At 34.8% G+C, this 18,962-nt stretch overlaps 1 protein-coding gene across 1 annotated transcript in view; it reads left to right on the forward strand.

Annotated features, from left to right (window-relative positions):
* The window catches only part of PRMT3 (protein arginine methyltransferase 3), a 143,740-nt gene that overhangs the window by 80,497 nt on the left and 44,281 nt on the right, over positions 1-18,962 (forward strand). The window contains 2 exon segments of the mRNA XM_030331855.1: positions 10,283-10,470; positions 12,446-12,532. Coding sequence (XP_030187715.1) covers positions 10,283-10,470; positions 12,446-12,532 — 275 coding nt within the window.

The raw sequence follows: 18,962 nt of genomic DNA on the forward strand, positions 1-18,962 counted from the left end.
CTTAATAAAAGTGATGTTTAAAAAGAAAAAAGTGAAGTGGCATTTCCCACCTTCAGGTCAATTGAATTGTGACATGTTTTGATTTCTAACTTTTCAAAAAAACGTATTAAAGCTGTGTACTAACTCTGTGCCCACCTCTGTATTTGCTGTTAGTATTATCAATACATCTCTCTTTTAATTAAAAAAAATTATAATGAAAAACAAGGAAGGGGAGGAATAAAGAAATATACTAATTTTATGATTACTCATGATAGGAGATTAAATAGTGTTGAAAATAGAGAACAAAATGTATTTTATAATGTAATTACAAAGTTAGCTACTACTAAAACAAAAACACAGAAGTTCTTAAATAGAAGAACTAATACTTAGGAAGAAGTCAAAAAGACCATGTAGTCAACTACTTAAAAACAAAACAAAACAAAAACTAAAGATACAGAAAAGATAACATAAAATGGTGGAGTATGAACAACAACAACAAAAAATGTCCTATCAATAAATATAAATTAGGGTTAAACTGACCTATTCAAAGAGAAAAAACTTCAGATTGGATCACCAAAAAAAAAAAAAAACAAAACAAAAAAACAAACCCTAATTCTGTATGCTTTATAGAGTCACACTTAAAACAAGATCATTTGGAAAAGTTAAAAGGATGAAAAAAGATATTCAGTGAGCAAATCCCTCCAAAATGAAAGTAGCAGTCATGGTATTGATACCAGACAACAGGAACTGGAACAAAATATTATATAATCAATCATATGAATAAAGCTTAGAGCTAAGGCATAAAATCATGCCCATATTCATAGATACTAAAAAGGTTTTTGACAAAATACAATTTACGTTCTTGTCTTTTTTATGAGAAAATAAGAATAGTTGGACCCTAGCTTACATGATAAAGTATATTGTTTCAACTGAAAACCTGCATCATGTTTAATGGGGAGATACTAAAAACATTTGCCCTATAGTCAAAACAAGATTTGGATGGCCACTATTATACCATTTACTTCATATTATACCATTACTCAATATTTTATCAGAGGTACCAGTCGGTGCTATTAGAAAAGAGAAAGAACATAGAAGATAAATAAAAAGGGAGATAAAACTAATATTATTTGTAGATTCTGTGATTCAAAGTAGGCACCTCAAGTGAATCAACTGAAAAATGATAACAATAAAAATTTAGTACATTATTGAGTTACAAAATAACATAATTAGAAAGAAGCAAAATTTATATGCAAACAGCATTACTACTAAAGGACAGAAAGAAGATAAATAAGTGGAAAGATAGACCATATTCTTGGAAGGAGAGAACAAGTGCCATAAAGATATCAGTTTTCCCAAAATTAATTTAAAATGTGTAATCCAAAAACATTGACATTTGTTGAAGACAGATAATAAGTACATGAGAGTTAATTATGCTTTTTCAATTTTGTCTGTATTTGATATTTTTTATAGGATAAATTTTATAAAATGGTAATTCCAACACACAGGTTTTTTTCTTTTTTAATTAGGCTTTTTAAACTTTTTAATGGCAAGAAGACTGAGATAGAAGGGTACCAGACTAGCAGACTAGTGCTACCAAATATAAAACATATTACAAAGCCTCAATAATTAAAACAATGTTTATTTCATTTTTTTTTTTTAATGTTTATTTTTGAGACAGAGAGAGACAGAGCATGAATGGGGGAGGGGCAGAGAGAGAGGGAGACACTGAATCGGAAACATGCTCCAGGCTCTGAGCCATCAGCCCAGAGCCTGACGCGGGGCTTGAACTCACGAACCGTGAGATCGTGACCTGAGCTGAAGTCAGACGCTCAACTGACTGAGCCACCAGGCGCCCCTTATTTCATTCTTGAATGGACAGATAAGTTGAACAGAATTGAGAATCCTGGTATAAATCCAGCAATATATGGCGTCTCATATAATTAAGGAAATCGTTTACTGTAGTAAATTATGTTGAGAGAGTTGGGTAGCCCTCTGTGTTAAAAAAAAATAAGAAAAAATGAAAAAGTAATGTTTAATCCACACAATTAATTATAAAGTAATAAATCTACACAAAAAGTCACATACTGTAAATATTAAATGAGTCAAGGTTAAGTGCAAAAAAGAAAGGATAAAAATACTAGGAGACATAAGCATATTATTTCTTTATAAACTTGGGGAGAGAGGCTTTCTAAATAAGAACTTCATTCAGATGTGTGTATTGAAAGAGAAATTGATAAATTTGGTTATATCTAAATAAATAAATTTCTAAGTGGCAGCATATGCCATATGGAAAGTTACAAAAGAAGGTACAAACTGAAAAAATTGGACTGACCACAGACTGGATAGAAAGTTGAGCAGGGACACATGGGTGGCTCATTTGGTTAAGCATCCGACTTTGGCTCAGGTCATGATCTCGCGGTTCGTGGGTTCAAGAAGCTCAGAGCCTGGAGCCTGCTTTGGATTCTGTTTCTTCCTCTCTCTGCCCCTCTCCCGCTCATGCTCTGTCTCTGTCTCTGTCTCTCAAAACATGAATAAACATTAAAAAAAAAAAAGTTGGGCAAAGAATTGAATGGCAGCTCCCAGAAAAGGAAATACAGTTGACTCCTTTAAACATGTGCTCAGTCTCTTGTAATATTAAGAAAAATATCCAATATAAGAAATCTTTGTCTTTTTGCATAGAATATTCCTGTGTTTTTCTTGAAGTTACAACTTTTTACGTTTAGGTCTATGATTCATTTCAAAATAATCTTTCTGTATGGTACACAGTAAGGATGGATGTTAATATTTTCTAGTCATTTCTTTGTTGAAATGACTATCCTTTCCCATAAGTAGCTTAGCATCTTTGTAGAAAATTAATTGGCCACATATATGTGGGTATGTTTTTGTATTCTGTTCATTTGATCTGTAAGTCTCTCTTTCCACCAATTAGCATGCTATCTTAATTACTGTAATTTGTTTTGGCAATGTGGTAGTGTGTGTGTGTGTGTGTGTGTGTGTGTGTGTGTGTTTACAAAATTTTATTTTATTTTTAATATATATTTTTAAAGTTTTTATTTATTTTGAGAGAGAGAGAGACAGACAGAGACAGAGAGAGCGAGCTGGGGAAGGGCAGAGAGCGAGGGAGAGAGAGAATCCCAGGAAGGCTATATGCTGTCAGCACAGAGCCTAACACAGGGCTCAAGCTCACAAACCATGAGTGAGATCATGACCTGAACTAAAACTAAGTGTCGGACGCTTAACCAACTGCACCACCCAGGCTCCCCTAAAACTAAATTTTAGAATCTTATCAATTTGAATCTGTCAGTCTGTCAATTTTAAAGAGATTGCTAGCATTGTGGTAGGATTGACTTAAATGAATAGATCAACTTGAGAATAATCAGCATCTTAACAGTGTTGAATCTTTGAAACCATAAACACAATATACCTTTTGTTTTTTCTAAGTCTTTAATTTCTCTTGGCAATATTTTCTAATTTGCAATATAGAGATCTTGCACATCTTCTGTTAAGTTTATTCTTAGGTATTTAAAATTTTTTGTCTTTCTTACAAGTGGAAATTTTTAAAATTTCATTTTTCAGTTGGCTACCGCAAGTATAAAAATACAATTGACTTTTGTTTATTAACCTTGTATCCTATGACCTTGCTAAGTTTACATGATAGTTCTAGTAGTTGTTTAATAATTCCTTAAGTTTTTCTATGTGACCATTCATGTTGTTTGCAAGTAGAGACAGTTTTTTACTTCTACCATTCCATACTTTCTACCTTAAATTTGGGGGGCAGGGTGGGGTGCCATAACTCTTTGAATAAAATAGGAAACAAGTCTATTGAGATATAAATAAATAAATAAATAATCTGAAAGTTTGATTAAGATTGGAATATTTACCTATTTTCAAAGAACCTCCCCACACAGTATCTACTAATTACAAAAAGAGTAAATTTCAGCCCAGAAGCCTACCAGTCTCCACCTTCATCATTAATCAGGGTTGACATTCTCAGGAATGGGTCAGACTAAAATTGTGGTCTGATAGGAGCACATAGAAATAATTCATTTCTTTCAAACTTCCTCAAAACTGGTAATAGTTTTGTAAAATCATAATTGTTGCATAGAAATGTTAGGGGCTCATCAAAGGAGATATCTTCTTCCATATTACTAGAAAAAAATGTTTTCATTGCCTTTTATTACAAGCAAAATGAAAGATTTTTCCCCCTCACAGGACTAAATTCACATTTCTTATGGGGTTCTTCAGAATATACATCTTTGAGTTGTAATTATCAACATTAGGGAGTTGAGGATTGCATCCAGTACAATGCGCAATTACTAAAGCAGCCAGTTCCAAACTCACTGTTTTCTCTTCTTGACAGACCATCACCGTCACTGGGGTCTTTTTGTTAAAAATATGGATGTTCAGGCCCCACATCAAGATGCTTTTGAACCAAAAAGTAGGAGGAAAGTCTTGTTTTAAAAATTTATTTAAAATATACATTTTCCTTTCTATCAATCAAAGGTATTGTTGGAAGAAATAGAAATCTACCCTGGCTATTCAACAGAGAAGGAAGGACTTTATTAAAAGGATAGGTAGGGTAGGTTACTAAGTTTTTATGAGAACTAGAAAACCAGGCTGGAAGATTATGCAGCCAGGAGTAATGTCCAAAATTATGTTACAGGACTGGTTTAGAAGTGATACCACTACCCTGATATTGGGCACTAGCTGACATATTACATTGCTGATCTTACCAACAGAAGGCATTGCTGCCTCTGAAAAGTAGCCAGAACTTTAGGTGCTTATCATTAGTGGACGTAGGTCATGTGTGCGTGCCTAACCTGCAAGGAAGAAAGGGAAAGCAAGCTTCTGTCGTTTTCAGCTTCTGTAGGGTAAAGCTGGCCCTGCCTTGTAACATAGAGAATTTCACAAATAGTTTACAAGGGGGCAGCAAAATAGAGTGGCAGATACATAAATATATATTGGTCCACAATAGATCTGTCTTGAAGGTTTTGCATTGGAATTTGCATTGGAAACCTAACCTATGCTAATAAGAAATTAAGAAATTGCTTCTGTTACAAAGTCCGGATTTGCTGCTTTATCTTCCTTATATTTCCTTCTGTATGTGGAAAGCTGAACTGTACAGCTTATTCACTGTTCCCTCATTTCTACTTGTTTGCTTTCCTTTTTGGTGTTTCTTTTTGCCCCATGATCTCCTTCCTTAACTCAGCTCGAATAAGTAAAGCTGAACGTTTCCGTTTTCTTCACTTTGCCCTGAAATTTTATTAATCTCCCATCTTTCTCAACTCCTTTCTCCTTCCTCTTTCTCTTCCAACTAGTATCCATTTACCTAAGGAAAATAGGGTTCCTCTTTCCCTTTCTTCCATTTGAAAAGCATAAAATGTAGCATCATGCATAATGGAAAGCATATAGATCTTGCGGTTAGACCATAAATTGACCCACCTTTGTCAGATGACTTGTTATCTAGTTAGCTGATTAAGACCAGTAATTTGGGCAAATTACTTTACCCCTTGGAACTTTACTTTTCTTATCTGTAAAATGAAGATTATGATCTAGCTTTAAAGAATCAGACAAAAGTCTAAATGAGATGCTTCAAATGAAGTAGTTGCTCAATAAAGGTGAATTCTCCTGAGTTACATCTGGTAAACTGTAGATTTATAGTAAAATGAGCTATAGCTAGTAAAATGAAGTTAGTGTTAGGTTTATACCTTATAAAAGTTTCAAAATGAATTTGGGCATCATACTATTCAGACTTGATTTTCACATAGCTTATCTCAGCATAATCAGCCACTGACCATGGTTCATAGTGTTTGGAGGTTTCCTTTAGTATTTCCATAATACACTACTTCCTCCTCTTCAGATCTGTGTTTTTCACATTTGTTACTTTTCTTTTGTCCAGTGATACTACAGTAGTACCGTTTTCTACTTTTTTCAGTACATAATTTTTCAATGCATATTGCAGCTACATTTTAGCCTAGCTAAGCTAGGATGTAGATATCCATATTATATAAATTAGAAATTTATTTCTAAGCTTATTCAACTCCAGGATATTTGCTCATTTAGTAACTTAGTAGTATACGTCCCTTGATGGATATCAATCATTTTGTCATTGACCATTAGTTTACTAAAATCTTTCTCCATGTTGTTGATGTATATTGTGAAAAGAATAGTTTATTTTTGACTTATTATCCTTCTAAACCTTTTTACTCTCTGGTTTTAATATATATGCAGTGATGCCAGTGCTTACTAGGAATTGTTTCTTTACGCATCTCAGTCTTATCCTTTAGTGTCCCAAAGTTTTTGAGGCATTTCTAAGGGATAAAGGATTTCCCATCTTTATCTGTTCACCATGTGAGCTGTTCTAGTGACAAATGAATTCTGGGCAGTGAATCGAGAAGGACACAGATGTCAAAGCCATGAATTTATAAATGGTCTGGTAAGAGGGTGCTTTGTCCAATCAGCACTTTGTTAATTTCACCTACAAGAAGGAGTAATTATTCAATTATGCTTCTATCTGACAAAAATCAAATGACAAATGGGTCAGGATGTGAAGGTAAAGGGTTAGTCAGGATTCTGGCAGGTGGCCCAAAATTTTAGACAGCTGTGAGGAGGTGGATATGGAACTAGATTGACCTATAACATTGATTACAGGTCCTTTATGAATATTCATAGCTCTTACTAACAAAGATTAAAAATAATTTCATTTCCAAATGCTAACAAATACAAAAAACATTTTTTCTCTACCTTTGTGAAATATAATTAGCTTGAAAAATATACCTCAATACTAGAAAAAGTAAAATCATATTTCTCTTTACTTCTTCTTAGTACCAAAATATTTTTTAAACATTTGCAAGTTTATTGGGGTAAATTCTAGTTCTTCCTTATGAAAAAGTTATCCTTACTTCTGAGTAGTATTGCTAGTATATCCTATTGCTTGATACAGAGCCTGAGGTCAGCAAACTTTTCTACAAAAGGCCAGATAATATATTTGCAGCTTCGTAAGCCATACAGTCACTGTCTCAACTACTCAACTTTGCTACTAGAACACAGTGTAGCCATAGACCATAGGGAAATAAATGAGGGTGACACTATTCCACTCAACTGTTTACAAAAACAGCCAGGGGGTTGAATTTGACCCATGAGCCACAATTTGCCAGCCTTGATATAGAGACTTAAGATATTTTAAATTTTTTCACTAAGATTTTAATAATACCTGAAATAGAAGAACTCTGTGGGCTGTAGTGATTTGAATGTCTGTGCACTGCACGACTCCAAAGGCTATTCAGTTTCCCATAGACTATAGTGTGAATGACACTCCCTGAAGGTTTACAATATGGTGGCCCTGATAATGACCTCCCTCATCCATTTCTCCCACGTCTATATCAGTGGTATCCATATCTGGCCTGCTGCCTGTTTTTGTAGATAAAGTTTTATTGGAACATAGCCAAGCTCGTTTATTTACATATTATCTGGGGCTGCTTTCACAGTATAGCAGCAGAGATGAATAGTTTCAACAAAGACCATATGGCCCACAGAACCTGAAATAGTTACTTTATAGAAAATGTTTGCTGATCCCTGATCTGTGCCCTTATTATATTCCTATTTAAGTATAAAATTACAGGGAAAAATGTGGGAAACTTGTATGATTGTCATATTAAGTCCACCAAAGCGTATCTAAAGAAGTTGCCAAATGTCTAAAGTTGCTGTAAAATTTGAACTCTTCATTGTTTCTCATATAAGGACCTGGTTTGAGAAAGTAAACATACTTCCACGTAGCTGATAGTCTTACTGGTTCAGCATATTCAACAAAAAGTCAGATTCTTTGAAGAATTTGTATTATCAGGAATTTAAACCCAGTCAAGAGGCTCACCATGTCTGTGAAGGAGGAGAGTAGAAGTAACTCACCTTACATGGCAGTCAGCTCGAGCCCAGTCAGCTGTCACATCTAACTCCCATGCCCCCTTGCGGATGACTTGAGAAACTTCGCAGTGACATAGCACCAAGTATTTTGTCTGGATGTCTCACGTCAGGCTTGAAAGGAGCAGTTGCTTTGATGCCAACAGCTCTTATCATGGGCTTTATTCGGAAGATAATTTAATGCTGCTGTCATTGAATAATAAATTCCTAAGTCTGTGGATAGAAACAAAATTTAGGGGGAGGGAAGGGTTATTTCTCTGCTGTTTAAATCCGAAGGCTGGTTAATAATCATGAAATTATTTTTGTGCATTTCTTTGGTACATACGTAGTTGCTTTCAGTTTATTGATATAAGAAAATTTGATTTATATTTTAATTCATGAATCCCCTGAATCTTACTTGAAGGACAAAGTTAACTTTGTTATTTACTTATCAGAGAAAAAATCAAATCAATATTATTTTTTTAATTTGGTGTTATACAGACTTTTTAACTCTTGGAATAGAGTTTCTTCCTGAATTACTCTCTTCCCTCCCTTCTCTTAACACTTACTCTCTTGGTTTTCTTCCTACTTCAGTGGCCCCAGCTTCTCAGCTGTTTATTACCAGTCTCCTTTTCTTCTATACGTACCTTAAATTCTGGTATGTATTATGTACTCTCCCTAGATGACCTCATGAGCTCGCATAACTTACACTTCGCTTTATATGATGATGGTCCCAAATTTATATCTTGAACCCAGATCATCTCTTGAATTTCAGGCCCATCTTTTCAATTGCTTATTGGATACTTTTACCCATTTGTCCCATAGCATTGGACTTTCATATTCCTCTTGAATCTGACCTTATTTATTCACTAATGTAATGGTTACTACTACAATCTGCCCAGCTGCTAAAACTAAAAACCTGTGAGCTCTTCCTCCTAGATATCCCTTGAATATGCAATTGATCCCTTGAACAATGTTGGAGTGAGGGGCATTAACTGCTCCACCCCCTGTGTAGTCAAAAATCTGTGTAACTTTTGACTCCCCCAGAACTTAACTACTCATAGCCTACTGTTGATGGAAGCCTTGCCAATAATATAGTCGATTAACATGTGTTTTGTGTGATATGTGTATTATATACTGTATTCTTAGAATAAAATAAGCTAGAGAAAAGAAAATGTTATTAATAAAATCATAAGAAAGAGAAAACACATTTACACTACAATACTGTGTTTATCAAAAAAAACCCATGTGGAAGTGGATCCGTGCAGTTCAAACCCTTGTTGTTCAAGGGTCAGCTGTATGTATCTACCCCTTTCCATTCCCACAGTTGTCATTCTACTTCAGATCGCCTGGGCTATTACAACTATCTCTTATTCTGTCTCTGTCTTAATCTTGCACCTCCATTCATTCCCCACATTATATTCCATCTGGCTTTTCCAAAACCAACATCTGCTCAAGTTGCTACCCTATGTAAAATTTTTCACAGCCTTGTTACTATTCTTAGGATAAAATCCATTTTACTAACATGGTTTATCCAGCTATGTTTTCTTTGCTCCCTTATTATCTTTGTAGCCTTATATCTCTTTCTCTTAAACTAGAGCGTATATTAATTGTAACCCTATATGCACACTGCTTGCTCTACCTAGAACACTGCTTCCCACCCCCACTCCTAACTTATGTGGTTTTCAGTTCTTATTTTACATAATATCCCTGCACCCCTGCGATAGCCAAATATGAATTAACTATTTTTGCTGTGAGCTTCCCCGTACCTTATACTTCCCCTTTCTTAGTATTTATTACATCATGAATAATTGTCCATTTATTTATCAAAATTGTCTAAATATAAGTTTCTTGATAGTAGGGACATGGACATGGATCCACAGTCTATAAATTAGAATAACTTATCTGGCACATTCTTGATGCTCATAAATATTTCCTTTTTTAATAAATAAGAGAGGTTAATATAAACTGGTCTTCTGTACAACTGTAAAATTCCATCATAATGTTTTTTACATGTCCCATATATTTTTAAATGATGTCTCTTTCTGTATGTTTCAGAGTAATGTATAAAGATTTAGTATCTTTTTAAAGTCAGCATATTGTAAGTTTAATGTTAATAAATTTGTTCTTTTCATGTTTATTTAATTCTGCCATCTTGTTTTAACTATTGTAATAGGAACCTTATTTTAATTTTGCCATTACCATAACAGAATTTTTTTTTTAGAGATTACAAGATGGAACTTGGTTGTTTTCCCTGATCTACACCTATGTTAATACCCCACCGCTAGTAATCAATTGCTAATAATTCATACTGATGATTTTGGTGTTTATACTTAGCCTTTTAAAGTACATCTTGCCATAAAGGGAGATGATGGTAAATTGTTGGGTATTTTATCTGTTACAGTGTACCCTGATATTTGCACTATTAGCCTTGTGGCAGTAAGTGATATGAATAAACATGCTGATAGAATTGCTTTCTGGGATAATGTTTATGGCTTCAACATGTCCTGTATGAAGAAAGCAGTTATTCCAGAAGCTGTTGTGGAAGTTTTAGATCCAATGACTATTATTTCCGATGCTTGTAGTATTAAGGTAGGTGTTTTTACCAATTTTATTTTAACAGACTTGCCGTTTTTATTAGTTTTCATTTATGAGTTCAGTATTCGAAATTAATATATTGATATTATGTTTGGACCTTCAAAACTATGATTATTCTTCCTATATTAATCAGTCTAATGTACCTTGAGGTTATAATATTTACGAGTTGATTATATCAGCCTTTGGGATCACTTCTTTTTGTATTGAAATTCCTTATACTGAGGGGCTTACAGACAAAAAGTCATTTCTGCTTCATTACCACCTCCCTGGCCTTATTCTGGTTTCTCATTTACAGCCAGATTATTCATTCATATCATATATTCTATACAGTTTAACTTCCCACATTAACGTTTCTTCCACTTTTTCAGATTAAGTAATAACAGTGAATTTGCCTATGAAACTAAAGTCCAACTGTCTTCAGATTTCTCGATTAATTCCTTTTCTGTTTTAAAATCTTATTATTCACAGTGTCAGTCTCTAGTTTTATTGTGAATTTTGCTGTGTCAAATTTACATGGGTTAAACAGTAAATTTTCAGTGAAAAGTCATATTGCTTCAATTAGATATAAATGAATATAGTTCAGTTTTAGGTTCAGAACATCGTCTGCTTTTCATAGTCACACTGTTACTTTCATAGCATCAATAATTGTACTCTGCATAAAATGGATATTCAGTAAATATTTGTTAATTTTCTTAATAGGTAAAATATTTAAAGTTGGCATAGAGTAATAACCATGTAAAGTTTCTCAACAAGAGCAAGCTGATTAAAATTGCTTTCGGCTTTTAAGAAAAAAAACTATAGCCTGGCTAATGATTATAGGATTGTTCAATGCTGTGGTACGCTGATAGTAAGAGATTTATTTGGATTTTTTGGTTCAGGGTAGGAGTGTACAGTTATAGCCAACTCAGCCTCAAGGCTAAGCAAAAAGGAGAGTTGTTAGGGGGAGGGGCTAATTTTTGTCTCCAGTGATCTCTCTGTTTAATGCCAAAGACTACTATGAATAAATAGTTGAAATAGAAGTTTTTAGACTGAAAACAAAGATGTTTAAAAGGTACACATACCCTTTCTCTTTGTTTTTTAAATATTAATCATTTATTTGTTTGTTTAGGTAAATATATTTTGTTCCCTGTTCCACAGTCCTCTACAAGTAACAGGCAACCAAACTGTAACTTCTTTTAAATTTTCTGAAGCTCTCTTAAAGAGGGTAATGCCTCAAGTATATAGTCCTGTGCATGGTGTATGCTGTGTCATAGTCTGCTCATGGCAAGTCAGGCCTCCACAGCATCCCTTCTGGTTTCACTGCCCTGGCTTGAAACCACTCCCCATAGTCCGCTCCCCATAGTCAAGTGAAGAAGGGCTTGAACTAGGGCAGAACAGGAACATGAGGCTCTTTGGCCATTTTTTTCCTGAGTGGAACCTTCATAATTGGTTTGGCTCGTTGGTTATAACTGTTACCGTTTTCCTAATATCTAACAAACTTCAAATCCAATTACAAAATAGAATTCTAAAACACCTTATCCTTTTCATTACCATATGTTTTCAAGTTGGCATTTCCTATGAAAATGTTGACTCTTATCATGCATAATTTATAGCAAATGTGTACCACTGGTTGTATACAAAATGATTTTAGTTGGAGCACAGGGAAAAAAATGTATTTGAAAGTATTTGAATGTATCTTAGAAAAACTTTAACAGCACATCAGAGGCATGATTTGATATATAGTATTCTTACAAGAAGTCTAACTAAAAATACTAACTTGGTTTAAATAAAAATTAACTAAATGATAGTGCTAGTAGCCCTTAAATTTGCAAACAATCCCAGAAGTGAGGTTTGAATGATTAAACCTTGCAAAACATCTGTTTACAGTAATTCTTTTTGCATAAAAAAGAAGTAATATTTATCTGTTTGTTTTTGGTTTTGTTTTCACGATTTTAGTAAATTCTTCCCTCTACTCTTTTTTAACGGGTAGCAAATAGATTGCCATACAACCTCTGTCTCAGCTTTGGAGTTTTCTTCGGATTTTACCCTGAAAATTACAAAGACATCCATGTGCACGGTAAGCTATTTCATTCTACTCTCACAAATTTCACTAGCAGTACAGTTGATTGGCAGGCTAATGAATTAATTACCAGACTTGTGATAAATGGAAAAGACTATTGCCTTTGACACTCTATCTTTGCCTTTGTTAGGCTATTGAACAGATCTGTTTTGATAGGTCAGTAGACTTCAAAAAAGTTAGTTTAGTTCAGAGGAGAAAGTCATGTTTGCATAATGATTTTTTTATAGACTCTTCTTTATTGCCTCTCATGTAACTAATTGAGAACACGCATCTTTATCTTCATAGACAGAAGTTCATGTCATACAACTCTTAATAACTCTTAACACTCAATGTAGATGGAAGTAAAATACGTTTATTTGGTATAATATTTTATATTCCTGTGTGAGACATAATAAACTGATGATTTACCTTTCCTTAAAGAAACATCATGGTGTAACAGAACAAGTATGGGCATTAGAAAAGTTAGACAAATATGGATGCACATTTGGTTCTGTCACTCACTAGTTTGTTACTTTATTTAAATTACCTAAGTAATCTATACCTCAGATTAATCAACTGCTTTAAGAAAAATGGTAATAACTTCTATCTTAAAAACTAATTAAACAGATTAATGAGTTAATATATGTAGAAACACCTAAAAAGTAGCCAGAAGGGTTATTAAAATATATAAATATTTTTCTTAAATAATTTGTTTTTTTTTTTTTTTATTTTTTTTTTTTTTATTTTTTTTTTTTCAACGTTTATTTATTTTTGGGACAGAGAGAGACAGAGCATGAACGGGGGAGGGGCAGAGAGAGAGGGAGACACAGAATCGGAAACAGGCTCCAGGCTCCGAGCCATCAGCCCAGAGCCTGACGCGGGGCTCGAACTCACGGACCGCGAGATCGTGACCTGGCTGAAGTCGGACGCTTAACCAACTGCGCCACCCAGGCGCCCCTTTTTTCTTAAATAATTTGTAAATGTATATTAATACTAAGATAACAGTATTTGTTTTTTCCAGGAGACTCAGAATATTAATAAAATGTGGGCCTTTACTTAAAAAAGTATGAATTCACATAGGCAATATTGATATATTTTTTAAAAAATTGTATAGGTTTTGAAATATTAATCATACCTATACAAAATTAAAATTTTGGGGGCGCCTGTGGGGCTTAGTCAGTTAAGCATCCAACTTCAGCTTAGATCATGACCTCACGGCTCGTGAGTTCAAGCCCCACATTGGGCTCTCTGCTGTCAGTGCATAGCCTGCTTTGGATCCTCTGTCTCCCTCTTTGTCTGCCACTCCCCCACTCGTTCTCTGTCTGTCAAAACAAAAATTCACTGAAAACTGTATAGTTAGGAACTGTGTGAAACAGATTATAGTTATGTTAACTTTGAGTCTTAAACTTGATTTTTTGAACCATTGACACATGAAATATTTTACGGCTTTTTAAAAATTGTCTCAGTTTATTTTGATCCAATAATTATTTTACATCCAAATGAGTTTAACAGTGTGCTTTGATGTTTTGAGGAATTCTTTTTGTTAAAGTTGGTTTTACAATTTTAAAAGGTAAATATCTAGATTACAGATTTATGATTTGGGGGGAATCATTATGTTCATTTAACTGATAAAAACAAAATTTCATTCCTCTCATTCATTTCTCTCAGATTTTCTAATTGTCCGTTTTAGTAACTAAAATGATTTGGTCAATTGACATTATAGGCTAAAGGCTTTAACTCTTAGATTTACCCTGTGTTTTGATGTTAGTGATCCGTGAGAGTTAAAAAAAAAAAAAAAAAAAAAAAAAAAAGGCCTCTAGATTAATGACATTTGATCTATCTGTAAAGGAATTCTTAGATAGAAAATGCCATAATACCAATATTATTAAATAATATTATTTCAGATCTACTTTCAGTGTCCTTTGCATGAATCAAAGTAGAGCAAATGTAAAACTGTAGTGAAGACCTCAAAAGCTGTTTTCAGTTGTGCATATTTTTTAACATTATGTAGACAGATGAGTTTATTGAGTTTTTTAAAATGTTCTCTATTTTTTGGGTTATTGGTCAGTGTTCTTAGTTTCAGACAACAAAGTCCAAATCACTCGTTAAAGCAGAAGGGGATTTACTAAAGAGTTAAATAACATCATTCCCAGACACATTGGAAGAGGTAAAGGAATAGACTGTGTTTTGAACTTCTAGAAAATACTCTTTTTTTGTGTTTATTTATTTATTTTGAGAGACAGAGAGGGAGCGCGAGCACATGCACAAGCAGGGCAAGAGAGGGAGATCTTGCAAATCCTAGGTAGGCTCCAGAGCAGGGCTCGTTACAGGGGCTTGAACTCCTGAACCACTGTAAGATCATGACCTGAGCCAAAACCAAGAGCCAGATGCTTAACCGACTGAGCCAGATGCTTAACCGACTGAGCCACCCAGGTGCCTCAGTAGAAAATACTCTGAAACCACATCTGAGAATTAGCCTGCTACAAAGCTGCCCCCGCCACTTCAGGCCCTGTAAGCCCTAGTGCCCCTGGCCCACTCAGTAAGTGGTAGCCACCACTGTCAATCCCAGGTGAATAAAACTCTTCACTATCATCCTGTTTCTGTGCCCCCTGCCCAGCTCATGCTGTCCAGTTCCTCCTTACAGATCTTCAGCCAACATATCTGTTTGGCTACACATAGGTCATGTTGTACCCTAGCAATTAAAAAGCCTTAGAAAGTAGTTTTAGCTGCAGTAGTGTTAATGCTACAGAAAGAGTTTCACAATGCATATATAGAATTATTTTCTATTCCTATTATTTGCCATAGAGTACAAGAAACTTTATGTTGAAAGAACTTATATGTATCTGTTAATTATCTTTGTTTTATTCCGTATATTTAAAAGAGTAAAATAGAAATAAAACATGAAAAAAAGCTGGTAAAGTCTGTTTCACACAAAGATTGTAATCAAAACTTTTGTATTAAGGAATATATCAAATAAGTATTTGCTGCATTTGTTCCTGTACAGTGTTCCATAAGAAAAATGAATAAAAAATAAACTGGTCTCTTATATCTGTAAAGAACCTTTTAGATTTATATTTTTATTTCCAACTTGCCTGAATGATTTTAACGTAAAAGTCTGGAAATGAGAAAGTGGCAGAAGATTGGAGTGGACTTGTATATGTCTGATCACTGCTGAAAACATAGTCTGTAATTCACCTTGAGAGGAATGTATAGTTTCAAATGATATGTATTAGATGCATGCCAGGTACCAAACATATAAATTCTAGCACTTACTCAGTGTTAACCCTGCTGAGATTATTCTGTCAATAATTAGTCATTATAAACTGTCTTGGTGATAATGTCTAAGTCCTTGAACACTCGCATGTCAGGCAATGTGCTAATCACTTTAAAAACATTATTTCAGGGGCGCCTGGGTGGCGCAGTCGGTTAAGCGTCCGACTTCAGCCAGGTCACGATCTCGCGGTCCGGGAGTTCGAGCCCCGCGTCAGGCTCTGGGCTGATGGGCTCAGAGCCTGGAGCCTGTTTCCGATTCTGTGTCTCCCTCTCTCTCTGCCCCTCCCCCGTTCGTGCTCTGTCTCTCTCTGTCCCAAAAATAAATAAACGTTGAAAAAAAAAATTTAAAAAACAAAACAAAACAAAACAAAAACATTATTTCATTTGGTCTTCTTAATAACCATTTGAGGTGGGTACTTATATTCTTATTTTATGGGTGGAGAAAAATAAATCACTATGTTTTGCTTTTGAAATATCTTGACCCCAGAAGACCACCTTGGTGGGATTGTACAAACTATTAAAGAACATAAAGAAACTTAGGAATGAGATATTCCACATGTGGAAGCATTCCAGGTAGCATGTTGCATTTGGAACAGATCTGTAAAATCTAAACCGTGTTGCATATAAAACAGATACGAAAAATGTGATTCTCGGCCTGTAGTCTAGCAGTTCTTGGAAGGGAGAGAGAAGGAGAGTGTGATCAAAATGCACTCTTCCTCAGAGATAGGGCTGACAGATTTATATGATAAAATAAGTCACATATCCCATCGTCCTCTTTGCTGCAGAGAAAAAGATCTTCGGAAATTTTTTCTTCACTCTTTCAGAGTAAATGTATCGTTATTTGGTCAAGCATCTACATTTCTTGGGAACTTTCCTTCCTTCCCAGCATGCTTATCCTAACACGAGCCTGGCACGAGTAAGGTTTTGTGGCCTGTGGTGCCTTTATTACGTTTTCATTATTTGTAGAGTCCCAACTGTCCATCCATATCTACTCCAACTATCTTCTGTTCTTTGAGGTGGTGCCAGCTCCTTATACTCTTTTGCTACCAACCATCTGGAGCTATTATGCAAGCTTAGTCTCTAAGGCTACTTTTGAATAGATAGATTATTCGCCTGGTTACTTGGGAATAATCCATAACAAAGGTATTAAAAAGGATGCGTGCCTAATTGGAACTTTGTTTCTCCTTTATATTATAAGAAGAGTTAGTGAAAATACTAAAGAAAAGCGATGCCTGGCAAAAAAGATGGAAAGAGTTACTTTGGGGAGGGAAGAGGTGTGGCTTTTTTTAGATAGAATGAAGAAAAATTTATCTGGTTTTATACTGCTAAGTACAGACCTTCAAACGTAATACATACTTCTTTTCTTGGGCTTAAAACTTGAATGCATAGCCAGAAAGTAAGATGGATGATCTCTCCGAGTAGTTAAGCCCATTTTAAATAAATGCATAACCGTGTATTTCTAATGAGATTCCAAAATTGTAGCCTAATTAAAATATTAGAGGAAATTGGATTTTTCAAACTAACAAGATGCTAAGAACACCCCCTTTGCATTTAATTTCAAAAGCATGTGTGCTGTAGACTGATAGTGTTTTTAGATGGCTTTCTCAAGTTTCTTAGAACCCTTAATAGAAAACATCTTTTCTTTGTGGTCTTCACCACCAACACACACAGGCACATACACATACCAAAGAAGAAATTTGATAGCAGTTTTATTGTAGTGTTTTGCATTAAAAAACCGGTTTTTGTGTTTTGGGGGGAATTTAACATGATATGATATTCATACGTAAATGTCTTGGGTCTTGGTTACAGGATAATTTTCCACTGAATACTAGTAGCACATACATAGCAATTTTCTGAGCATTTTTTACGTATCATGATATTATTGACAGTTTAGGCCACATTGCCTTTTCTTTTATGATGGGATATAAACTTTAGTTAGCAACTGACTTTCTATCATAGCAGCCTGCCTAACCTTGTAGTAAATAAACAATAAGGCCCATAATTTTATGGAAAGTTTGTAAGTGTTCAAAAGCAAATGGTTTAAGGCCATACAATTTAGAACTAATATGGTTTATGTTGTGAGTTCTAGTTTATTTTTAATGTCTTTTTTGTAATTGTGTAATATTCTCTCCCTCGTATCCCAGCAGCATTTATATTGGCATCTGTCTTTATAAGCTCCTTAAAGTTACAGCCAAGCATCCTTTTTCATAACCCTAGTATACATTAAATGACTTTTCATCTTGCCTTTTGTATACAAATGACTTGTTTACTTTAAAAATGAAAACTTTAGGATGATTTTTTCAGGTTACGTACTCACATAAATCTTTGACATGTAAAGATTGATATGTTGAGATTGATATTTGATACAGTTGATATGTTTCCTTAACATACTTATAATCATTCTTTTAAGGTCCATTTGCTACTTCCCTGAGCCAACTGTGATTCTACTTCTGTGGCTTTTTTTCTTTTGATTATGGGTCACATTTTGCTGTTTCTTCTTATATTTCATAATTTTATATTTTGTGGTAGTCACTATAGGAAAGGACAGTACAGACTAAGATAGGTAATATTTTCTTCTAGAAGGTCTTCCACTTATCTCTGTCTGGCAGCTAGGATTGTTGGGGGTTGGGGCTGATCCTTTCATCTAATCTGGGATTGAGCTTGGTTAGGGCTGGGTATCACTGCAGTTAATTTCCAAAGTCTTGGGCACAGGATCAGGCCCCTTCCTCTCACGAACTTCCTGGGAAGGCCATCGAAATACAGCTGAGTTTAGGGAGGAAGACAAAGTCAGGATATTTATGAGGTTTGAGAAATCTGATTTGCAGTGGATCTCTCAATGCAGAGCAAGGGTTTACCAGGGAGAGGAAAGGTCCTGACATGGATTTGGTGTGGCTCATGGCCTTGCTAAGAATTGGTAGACCCAATGAGAGGTGAGTTTCAAAGTGAATCTTGAAGAGTAAAGTCTAGTTGAGCCGCCTCTTCCTAAGAAGAGGGTATTTGCTCTCAGGATTAGTTGAAAGGTCTGTTGTTCATATAAACAGGTTTTCTTGAGGTGCCTGAAACTACCTCGTCTTCCTGGGCAAGAGTTTCTGGAATAGCAGAGAGTTGAATGGTAATATCATGTTAAAGGTGACAGTGAATTGTGTGGTTGCAGATGATTTTGGCTTTGTGATCC

The sequence above is a fragment of the Lynx canadensis genome, chromosome D1, assembly GCF_007474595.2.
Source record: "Lynx canadensis isolate LIC74 chromosome D1, mLynCan4.pri.v2, whole genome shotgun sequence".
NCBI classification, from domain to species: Eukaryota; Metazoa; Chordata; class Mammalia; order Carnivora; family Felidae; genus Lynx; species Lynx canadensis.